An 11372-nucleotide genomic window follows, 5' to 3' on the forward strand; every position below is an offset into this window, starting at 1 on the left:
ACCGCCTTCACCAATCGCAGAGCTCGCGGGGCCGACGCTGCTATCGCGAGGTTTATTACATTAGCTCGGTTAGTTAGCTAGCCGCTGAAAACCTTGACTATGTACGCTGCATTTTACACTTTTCTTCTTAAAAGCCCTGAGAGGACGCTGCGCCTTTCTGTTGTGATTGTTGTCTACTAACAGCTGTACGAAGAGGATAATCGCCGGAGCTCGTGTTTGCACGGTGAGTTGTGTAAACGCACACAGTCTGCTAACTAGCCACGGCTTGTTGCCCAAGAGGAAAGGGGTTTGTTTTGGAAGCCTCGGAGAATCTCCAAATTATTGTTTTTACTGTGACGCTAGCAAAGCGCGCAACCGCCGTTTGTACGCTCACGCACATCGTGTGTGTTGTTTTGTTGTTAATCAAGCATTAATGTCAGTGTTATGTTTCCTGTAAATCCTTCATATCCGTCTCTGCGCGGTTCAAACGTTACTGCTCGTGTAGGTACAAGCTGTGACCAAGCTGTGTCAGTCTTGCTCACGTTTCGATGTGTTTTCAATGGATTTCGTCTTTTTCCAGGATCCCAATGATGAGTTATGCTGAAAAGCCAGAAGACATCACAAAAGAAGAGTGGATGGACAAATTGAACAATGTTCACATACAGAGGGCGGACATGAATCGGCTCATTATGAATTACCTGGTGACAGGTGAGGCATGTAGCTCGACTACAGTGATTTGAATGTGCCATTAGCTCAAGCCAAAAGACATCATGCATAGCTTTCCTTAATGTCTTTGCCTCTGCCTGCTATCTGTTTCAAGAGGGTTTCAAAGAAGCTGCAGAGAAGTTTCGGATGGAGTCTGGGATCGAGCCGAGTGTGGACCTGGACTCTCTGGATGAAAGGATAAAGATTAGGGAGATGATCCTGAAGGGACAGATACAGGAAGCTATTGCACTCATCAACAGCCTACACCCAGAGCTGCTCGACACTAATCGATACTTGTATTTTCATCTGCAGGTACATTTGCACAGAGTTTTGTAATGATCACCAGTAGTTCTAATTTTAGGGTGTGCCTCCTGTAAATTGAAAGTAGTTTGGTACCAAATTATCCAGGTCATGCATATGTAATCTTTCCTAGTTAAAGAGGAAAATAATTAGATTCTCGATAAAGCTTGAACTTCAACATTCACTGCTTGTACTTGTTTTTTGTTTCCTCTCTTGCAGCAGCAACATTTGATTGAGTTAATCAGGCTAAGGGAGACTGAGTCAGCGCTGGAGTTTGCCCAGACACAGTTGGCGGAGCAGGGGGAGGAGAGCCGCGAGTGTCTGACAGAGATGGAGAGAACATTAGCCCTTCTGGCCTTCGACAACCCAGAAGAGTCGCCCTTTGGGGACCTGCTCAACATGATGCAGCGGCAAAAGGTGGGCAGGTCTTAGCTGGATAATCAGACTGAATTGTTATTTTTAAGGTGCTTTCACACGTAAAGTTTGGGTTCATTCGGACCAAGGAGAAAAGACAAAGTAAACGTTATTGTCTTTATCCCTGAGTATTCACACTACACAATGCCTCTTTGTCCTGATTGTGTCTGAGCTCAGATGCCTTTTAGTTTTGCTCCGCTTTGTGTTCACACAAAGTTTTTTTAATTTTTTTTATTAACAAACCAAAAGCTGTAAGCATGAGGAAACTCATTGATTGGACAGTTTTGGGGACTGTCATCCTGCATCACCAAGTGACAGAAACACAACATACTGCTGTTATGGTTACATGTGTCCATGTTTACCAATTGAGTTACGTAAATACATACATTGCTGATATAGTTGGCGTTTTTAAAAGTTTACAATCAACAAATGGATTTAACAGCAGTTTAACTTTTGAATTGATGCCAAAATTCACCACAGTTCGATTTACCAAACAGGCAAGCACATAATATTTATTAGTTATGTTAATTGTTAAAGCACCGTGATTGAATCCAGGCTACTGAATTGAACATAGTGAATGCATGCAAGAAATGTGTTGATTTAATTTTGACTGAAACAACCATCTTGATGTACAGGTGTGGAGTGAGGTGAACCAAGCTGTGCTAGACTATGAAAACAGGGAGTCGACGCCCAAACTGGCTAAACTCCTGAAGTTACTGCTGTGGGCACAGAATGAGTTGGACCAGAAGAAGGTGAAATATCCCAAAATGACTGACCTTAGCTCGGGCACCATCGAGGACCCCAAGTGAACATAAGAGACAAGAACAACCACCTTCCACGTCCCCTTAATTTATGATCAGTCAGTGACTGTGTGATAACCAGGTAACATATATGTATAAGCAAATGCTACATTGTTTTTTTTCATGTTTCATTCATGAGAGATAAAACTTAACTCTTTGTGCAAACTGTAAATTGCTGTATTTGCAAATTGACAGAAATTATATTCGTACTGTTCCTGGATTTTTGGATCCTGGGGACGTCATAATTACAATTGCTGTTTTATATTTTGTCTTCCTAAAGCCTAAGTCGGTAGTGTTATTTATTGTAACCATTCCCTCCACCAAGACTACATTTTGCCAGATAGAGAGAGAGAGAGATGATGGCATAAATGAATAAGTTAAATACGGTGGCATGTGTGGAGCCAAAATCTAGGCTCCCTAGAGTGGGGCGGGGGGGTGGGGTTAAACTGGTTTAAACTTCACACGATTGATGACACAATGCAAGAGTCTTGATAGTTTAAAATCAGAAATGAGTTCAAAATTAACATTTCGTACACATGTCAGTATTTTTCAATTTAAATGGAAAATATGCTGAACAATGTAATATAGTTTAAATTAATATAATATTTTATGATTTCTTTTACCTTTTACAGTATGTCTATAGGATGAACTGCCTTGCAAAACGATAATGTCATGCGTGTGTTGAGAGGGGGACTAACGTCCTGACTGACGGGTTGAAATCAGATGGTTTCCTTATTGAGTTTTAGCTCCCTTGGCCTTTTCTGAGCCTACAGTCTGCACACCGCTCCAAATAGGAGTGTTTGGTTTTATGTTGCTGGAGGGTTGAGATTAGAATAATATTCTACCCATCCCATCGCTGGAGAGAGGATGTATATGTTGCTTGAGAGAAAGGGCTGCTCCGATCAAGAGACGCTAATGAGTGACTGTGCCAATAACGACTTTGTAGTATGAAAACTCTCATATTTAAACTATTCACACTGGAACGGATTATTTTTTTCATTGCCTTTTTGTTTTTGTTTTCAATAATTAATGATCAAATGCATTGACATTTTGAATCTGAACAAAAATTGTCAATTTTGCCACTTTTAAAGCCGTTGATATTTTTCACTTACTGCACGTAAATGTATTATTTTTTTTCAATGGGGAAATGCTCTTGCGCGTTATTATTTTGTTCAGTTTGTTAACTTTATATATATATATATATATATATATATATATATATATATATATATATATATATATATATATATATATATATATATATATATATATATAAACAAACAAACAAACTTGCTGCTAGTTGTCAGTCCTTAATTTCTTTGAAGGTTGTATTGTCTTTATAGTTATTGGCTTTGACAAATACCGAGACCCAGAGAGCCCACATCCCTTTTATTATTCAACATTTTTAAGATCAGATTTGCAATTATTAAAATAAACAAAACTTTTGTGAACCATACAAGAGCTGTTTTTCCATTTTCTGAGTTGGGAAAATCCATTGATGCGTAGTGTATGTATTAGAGCAGTGGTTGAATGCAACTAAGTGCATTTATTGGCTCTACTGTATCTGAGTATTTCTATTTTATTCTACTTCATACTTCTACCCCACTACATTTTAGAGGAAAATCTGATTTTTGTACTCTACTACATTTACCTTTAGTTGCATTGCAGATACAGATTATTAATACAAAATGTAAATCAACTAATACATTACGATGTATTATTATAGATTAAGCTCCACAGCAGTGTATGAAGTAATTCAAATGAAACTCACCTTTTAACAGCTACAGATATAGAAACCAAAATCATGAAACAAACAACAAATACTCATTTACCCTTTGGGGGCAATATGCAAATGTTTAACCTCTGACTATTTCTGGCAAATCACAAGTTCTCTGTACCTGGGTTTTGTTCCAACAAGTTTCACCAGTTTGTCCTGTCTGCCTGAGGATATGAGGTAAAGCTAACATGCAGCTCTCGGTGCAGGAGAGTTGCAAAGAGTTCAGGAAGGACACCATTGTTGCCCGGATGGCTGACAATCACACATCAGCAGACGGCAGGGAGTACTTCAATGGATCTCCACTGGTTGTTAAAGTTCACACAGCTCATGGTTTGACCAGAGAGAGGACAGAAGACAAAAACCTGTGGCCAAGGTGAGAGAGACTACAAGATGTAGATCAGACTAAAGACAATTCAAGCTTCAACTGGAATTCTGTGCAAAGAGGTTGCCCTCATATCGTTGGGTAACACAAGATTTCTTAAAATGATCGGCCTGTAAATGTTTGCTGACTGAAACAGATGTACTGATATGATCTTGGTGTACTGGCATTTAGGAGAACCTCAAAGACGGTGTTTGTTTCCACGTTTGATCCACGGCATTCAGTGGAACCTGTTTCCCTTCATGCTTACAGACCGCTGGCTCGAAAATGGATCCTGATGCTGTTCATAGGCTCATGCCTCCTCTACTGTTCCAGGATGGCCATGCCAATCTGTGCAGTGTCAATGGCAACCTCTTTCCGCTGGAGTAAGATCGATTCCGGACTGGTTCTGGGTGGATTCTTCTGGGGTTACTGTTTCACACAGATCCTGGGTGGACATGCTAGTGACAAGTAAGCAAACCAGCTAGTATAACAGTGTTGTATGCTTTCAAACAATGAGCTAATAACCTTTGTTTTAATTCTATAATATCTGTTGATATGTTAGGGTTGGAGGAGAGCGTGTCCTGCTTTTCTCTACAGTCGTGTGGGCTCTGATCACAGCTGGTACTCCTCTTCTGGCCCACTTAGGTTCTCACACCTTTGCTCTCATGACTATGGCCAGATTCCTCATGGGAGTACTGCAAGGTGAGAGTTACAGCATTGGAATAAGCACATAAACATTATGGGGGAGAAATATGTTCAGTTTCTTGCCCAGAATTAGACGAGACAATCTCAACATATGTCTGTCGACTAAATATGAAGCTACAGCCAGCAGACGGATAGCTTAGCTTAGCATAAGAGTGGAAACGTGGTAACATAACTTTTTTTTCTTCTTTTTAGTCAAACTAGCCATTTCCCCTTGTCTCCAGTCGTCATGCTAAGCTAAGCTAACCGGCTGCTGGCTTTATGTTTTTCATGTTGCATGAGGTACTGACAAAAGGCAAGATTAAATATTAAATAAAAAATAAAAAAAGAACATTTTGGTCATTTACGAAGCGAGTTATTTTTATGTCTAATGTGCTCAAGAAGAAACAAAGTATTCAAACAAAGCATACTGTACAGACATTAGTGGTATCCATTGTTTAACTCTTGAAGTGAGTAAATATATCTCCCAAATTGTCGAACTCCTTTAAATAAGAGTTTCAGTGCTGCAGGAAATATACACTGTAGTGAATATATTTGGGAAAGCTGAGCGTGTCTTATAATGTCTCTTAGGTGTTTTTTACCCGTCTTTGACCAGCCTTTGCTCACAACGCGTGGTGGAAGAAGAGAGGGGTTTTTTAATGAGCACCATGAGCAGTGGTAGCAATCTTGGGTATGTTTGGCACACACACACACACACACACACACACACACACACACACACACACACACACACACACACACACACACACACACACTCTATCTATGATGACCATTTTGTTGCTCTTTACTGCTCTTTCAGAATATTGCTAGCAGGTGGATTGGGGTCCCTGATGCTGGACCGGTACGGCTGGGAGAGCATGTTCTACTGTATTGGTTTCCTTTCCGGACTCTGGGCACTCATATTTTGGCTGTATTTAATAAAAGGTACAGTAACTACACTAGCGGGTCATGTATCCCTGAATGACAGAGTGACCATAAGTTGTCACTTTGCGAATGCCTTGGCAGAGTATGGAGAGGGCTAACTGAGCCCCCCAAGATGTATTGAGAATTTCAACAAAAATGTTTTACCAACCCTGCCTTAAACGACTGCATGGATCACTATGATATTTTGTACCGATTTATGGTCACAGAGGATGAATCCTAATGACCTTAGTGTCAGTTATTTCACTTTTTGAGTGAAGCATTTAACATCTATAAGAGAGCTTCCCTTAAAGGTTTGTACAAACATTCATGGTCCCCAGATAATGAATCCGAGTGACGTTCGTGATCCCCCGACTGTCCATCTAGTGCTACCATGAGGTTGACATTTGTGGTTTTGACTGAAATGTCTCAAACAATTGAACCTATTGTTATGATATTTGGTACTCATGTTTCCCTCAGGAGGAATTGTAATAATTTTGTTGACCTCTTAATTTTCCATCTAGCGTCATCAGGTCAACATTTTAATTTGTCCAATACTTTGGTTTATGGCTAAATAACATGTCAACATAGTCAGTTCTGTAGCAAAGTCAGAAGTGCTAGCGTCACTGTAGTCTCTTACTATTATTTGTACGATGTTACGAAATGAAAAATAGTGTGATTTAGGTCTCATGGCATACGACAGTAAAATATAATGTGCAATGTGTGGTTCAGGTTTAGACGTTGCCCCCAAGCGGATGGAAACAAGTAACGACACACCTTGGAGTTTGTCAAGAACACGCTTGCTGAGTATTTTTAAGAAGCCACCTGTCTGGTACAGCCTACACCCTTTAATCCTTCACTCTTTACCAATACAGGATTGTTTGAGTTTTCAGCCTAATCCCATTTCTACATCTGTCTGTGTCATCTTCTTTCTCAGGGCCATGATGTTTACTCACATGTGCGCGAGCAGTACTTTCTACACGTTATTGTCGTGGTTGCCAACGTACTTCAAAGAATCATTTCCAGACGCCATGGTATTTGATTTCTCTAACATGTGTTGCTATCTAGTCAATAAACACACCAAACTGTACAATAGATTGCTCCACCTTCACACACACCAGGCTCACGACAGCCTCAAGTTGACTAACTTGTCCATTCTTGCAGGAGTCTGTGTATAATGTCATTCCATGGCTTGTTGCAATTCCATCAGCACTTGCCGGAGGATACATATCAGGTGCTCTCATCGACCAAGGTCTGTGGTTTCTTTTTTTTTTTTTTGCCGTGTGTGTTTTTAAGTCAGTTACAGAACCCTTTATTAAAAAATGTTTACACCATGCGTTTTCTTTCCTGTAGGATATAGTGTAGGATCGGTGAGGAAGATAATGCAGGTAAGTGTGGAAAGACTTGTACAATAAGTCAGTGAAGCATAGTTGTGTTTTCAAGTGACAAAAAACTGTGTCTGTGTGCAGTGAAAGGTTTTGTCCTGACTGGCTGCTGAGGTGTTCGTAATGGAATTTATCTGTGTGCTCCAAACATGTAATTACAAGCTTCTCCAGGGCAAAAGAAGCACAAGTACTTTGAATCACTGTTATATTTTGGGCTACATCTATCATGTAAGCTACACATATATATTCTGTATAACTGAAAAGCTTTAGTTCTGTATTCATGGTTAAAACAAAGTGCATCAGACACTCAGACTTTACATTTACTTCTAGATTATGAACTGTACCTTTTTTAAAATGTCTCACCTGCACCTCTCACCCTCAGTTCTTTGCCATGGGCGTATCGAGTGTGTTTATTATGCTTCTCGCTGGAGCCGTCCCATTTACCTCTGCTGTGACTTTCGTTTCCGCTGCAATTGGTCTATCCACCTTCGGCAGCAGGTAAATTAGATGATTAAAAATATTGTATTTGTGTATTCCTTCTGTTACAACCTCATTTTATTCTTATGAAAGATTTGTCGGTGAAATTAAGCTCAGCAAATATTTAAAGGATGATGCTGGGGTTCTTCTATATTTCTGTTACCAAAGACCAAAACTAATAATGTCTTAGTCTGTTTCTCAATACTTGTATTCTCCCTATACCCTTATTTAAAATGGAACTTTTACAAACAACACAAGTTGTTATAGAAATGCTTTACAGCACAGAGAGAAAAACAGACAAATAAAGTAGGCAAATGTAAGAAAAACATAAAATGGAGTCAAGTAAATTTGATGTAAATAGCCCAAAAACACAAATTTACCTCAGGAGGCTTTACAATATGTGCAGCATACTACACCCTCTGCCTTCTTTATGGTTGTCATCATAACGGTAGAAAGAGGGAATGTGTTTTTGTGTAGGCCGTAAAACGGAGTGAAGCGTGCGAGTAAGTTCAGGCATCCCAAGTCTGCTGCTCCACCTACGTCTCTCTCTGCAACATAAAACCGTTTAACCTCGGTGCTGTTCTTAAGCAACCGGCGCTCAACATTTCAACCTGTGGACTCTGAGCGCCAAACATTTAACATATTATACATTCACATGCAATCCATTCCACGCAAGTTTAATTTGCAGTCATTCATTTTTAACATTACTCAAACTGGAGTAAATAGCACATTTTGTTGGGGACTACTTCCAGCAGCGGACTAATACACATTTGATGCTCTAATAAGTACGGCAGCAGGACGCTGTAGGTATGTTCTCAAAATAAACTACAAGGCCCGTATTGTGATGAAGGAACATGTTGTCACTCAGTGTCACCCACCTAGTTTTTGTTTGTTACAACAGAGCTCAATGGCACAGGGGAAATATGATGCATCAGGCTTTGGGTACATAGACACTAGTAGGATCAATGTATTGTTGGTTTTGGTCTTTTCATGGGATTTTCTGATAATACTACAAATATAGAATATCACCAGACCTCATCATTTTCATATATTTCACAGTGTAAACTGGTAAAATAGAGTTATCCTTTTTTTGCTGTGAATGTAATGAGTTTCAATGTGTTTCAGTGGTGTGAGTGTGAACGTACAAGATCTCTGCCCATCATGTGCTGGTGCCATCTATGGTGAGTTTCCAGCCGTCTGCATTCCAGCATCATAAAACTGTGCTAATCGTTGTTTGTGTTGATCAGTTTTCCTTTTCTGCAACAGGTTTTATGAATATGTTGGGTGCTTTCATGGGTATGTATTACGGCTTCTTTTGCAGTATTTAGGAAATGACTTCTTACTATTATATCCAGAATTTAAAAATTGCAACATGTCCATTGTTACTGCTGGCATTGATCTCAAATGTACCGGTACCTCTTGTCATTTCTTCCCCGGGTGTGGTTGCACAGGACTGGTGTTGGTCTTTGTCTCGGGTTACCTGATTGAGGTCACGTTGTCGTGGGCCACGGTGTTCTCCCTCCTCACTTTAGTGAACGTCACAGGCCTCGGGATTTTCCTCATCTTTGGAGAAGCTCGTCGTGTCGACCTGTATGATTACCAACAGGTTACTTTGATTTGACCCAGACATACCAGTCTGCATCTGATTTGTGAGACTGGACATTACATTTAAATCGCTAACAGTTTGTCAAAATTAAGAGTTGATTTTGAATCCCTCTTTGCTGAAACTGGCTGTGAACAATGCACAAACATAAACGCAGTACAGTATAATGTCGTGAAATAATAGTTTTGATTGGTATAAAGTTGTGTTTTCTTTGTCATTGTTTTGACAATGGAATCGCATGTTTACCGATCATAAATGTACGTGAAAACACCACAAATGTCTCCGTTTCAAAATGAAGTAACTTGAATATTGTCTAAGTTTTTGTTCTCTTGTGTTTATTGTAAGTTATTGATCAAATTTTTTCTAATTTCTTGGCTGCTGTATTTCTTTTTGTTTAAGTTGGAAGTTATGAACTGGTCAATGTCCAAATCTACTAGAATTAGTGCAATTAATGAGCGAGGAATCTGTGTTTTAAAGACGGACAGAAAATGTGTTTTTAAAACATTTGTTTTTCTGTAAGGGAGCTTAAATGAAGTGAATTCATTGTCATTATTATTATGAATAAACATTCAGCGCATACAGTATTCATCCAAGTATTCAGACCCGTGCACTTTCTTTCACTTTGTTTTGTTGCAGCCTTTTTCTAAAAATGTTTAACACGTTTTTTTCCTTCATCAATTTATACTCAATACCTCATAATGACGAAGTGAAAACAGGTTTAGAACATTTTGCAGACCCTTGTGTCAGTACTTAGTTGAAATGTATTTGGGGTCTTCTTGGGTTTGACACAAGCTTTGCACACCTACATTTTGGGGTTTTCTGCGGCCCTTTCAAGCCATCAATCAGACCAGAGAATCTTGTTTCTCAAAGTCTTTGAGTCCATCGTGTTTGTGCCTTCCTGATCATTTCCAATCGGTTCAATTTACCACAGGTGGACTCAAATCAAAGTGTAGAGACATCTCAAAGATGATCAAGAGAAATGTGAGACACCTAAATTAAATTTGAAGCGTCATTGTAAAGAGTCAGAATACTTATGCCAATGTGATATTTCATTTTGTTCTCTAAATACATTTGCAAACATCTCTATAATCCTGTTTCTGCTTTGTCGTTATGGGGTATTGAGTGTAGAAAGCTGCAACATACATGTGGTAAAAAGTGAAGGGGCCTGTGTGGCTCAACTTCTGTAATAGATAGACTTATTATGTCTTAAGAAGAGAATGTGATTTGGACTTTTTTGACTTTTGTTTGTAACAGTCTGTTTTTTATGTCTTATCTGGAGCGTTTGGATTTTATTTAATCTTTTTGTGTATTTATTAAAGGTCAAGGTGACAGTGTGTATATGCGATGTTTAAAAAGTCCTTTGAGGAGTAGTTCTTTCTGATAATTAAAAAAATGTGAAACAAATCAGATCTGGGACAAAACGCCCCCTAGTGGTATCTTTGCTCACCCTTGTTTTGTTCTAGTCAGAATTTTGTTAATGATTTGTAAAAATAAAACACAAATATCATTCATCATTATGCCCAACATTAAGTTTCCATGAAAGGACATTACATAACATTATAATGTGATCTCATACTTGATTGTTTGCTTACAGAAAATTGCTGACAATACTTAAACATTCAGATGAAAAATAAAGATGATTTGGCCATAGACTCATCTTTAATATGTAAAAATGGAAATTCCAATTACAGGAATCCCCTTGTTACGATGGATTTGATACAACTAGGCTACATTAAATAGTCTACACATTACCCCCAAACATTTATTTATTCAATAAAAAATGTGTAAATTGGCAATGTTCTTATGAAAGTATACTTGCATTCTTATAACATTGTCAGACTCACGATGGACAGTATCAAAGTCGATGCAGAACCAGAAAAACACAACTTTTTTATTCCATGCATTCCTAGTCTTGGTCAAAAGCTGATGCCTACATTACCCACAATGCAACTCTATGTTTGGAATGGAG

The 11372-nt window shown here is 38.9% G+C and overlaps 2 protein-coding genes across 2 annotated transcripts; both read left to right on the plus strand.

Moving 5' to 3' along the window:
• Positions 1-84: 84 nt before the first annotated feature.
• LOC306781234 (glucose-induced degradation protein 8-B homolog) lies at positions 85-3353 on the plus strand. Its single transcript, XM_079273985.1, has 5 exons — positions 85-223; positions 560-687; positions 800-996; positions 1204-1401; positions 2034-3353. The coding sequence occupies exons 2-5, from the start codon at positions 567-569 to the stop codon at positions 2205-2207; spliced, it is 690 nt and encodes a 229-aa protein (XP_079130111.1). The 5' UTR covers positions 85-223; positions 560-566; the 3' UTR covers positions 2208-3353.
• An 810-nt stretch (positions 3354-4163) lies between these two features.
• On the plus strand, positions 4164-10822 carry LOC306780727 (voltage-gated purine nucleotide uniporter SLC17A9-like; the record flags this gene model as incomplete). Its single annotated transcript, XM_079273162.1, has 13 exons — positions 4164-4348; positions 4607-4804; positions 4899-5038; positions 5609-5708; positions 5838-5962; positions 6671-6770; positions 6876-6972; positions 7103-7190; positions 7292-7326; positions 7706-7821; positions 8926-8981; positions 9067-9096; positions 9252-10822. The coding sequence occupies 13 exons, from the start codon at positions 4164-4166 to the stop codon at positions 9419-9421; spliced, it is 1440 nt and encodes a 479-aa protein (XP_079129288.1). The 3' UTR covers positions 9422-10822.
• Between the last annotated feature and the right edge of the window lie 550 nt (positions 10823-11372).

The sequence above is a fragment of the Melanostigma gelatinosum genome, assembly GCF_949748355.1.
Source record: "Melanostigma gelatinosum genome assembly, chromosome: 8".
In the NCBI taxonomy this organism is placed as follows: domain Eukaryota; kingdom Metazoa; phylum Chordata; class Actinopteri; order Perciformes; family Zoarcidae; genus Melanostigma; species Melanostigma gelatinosum.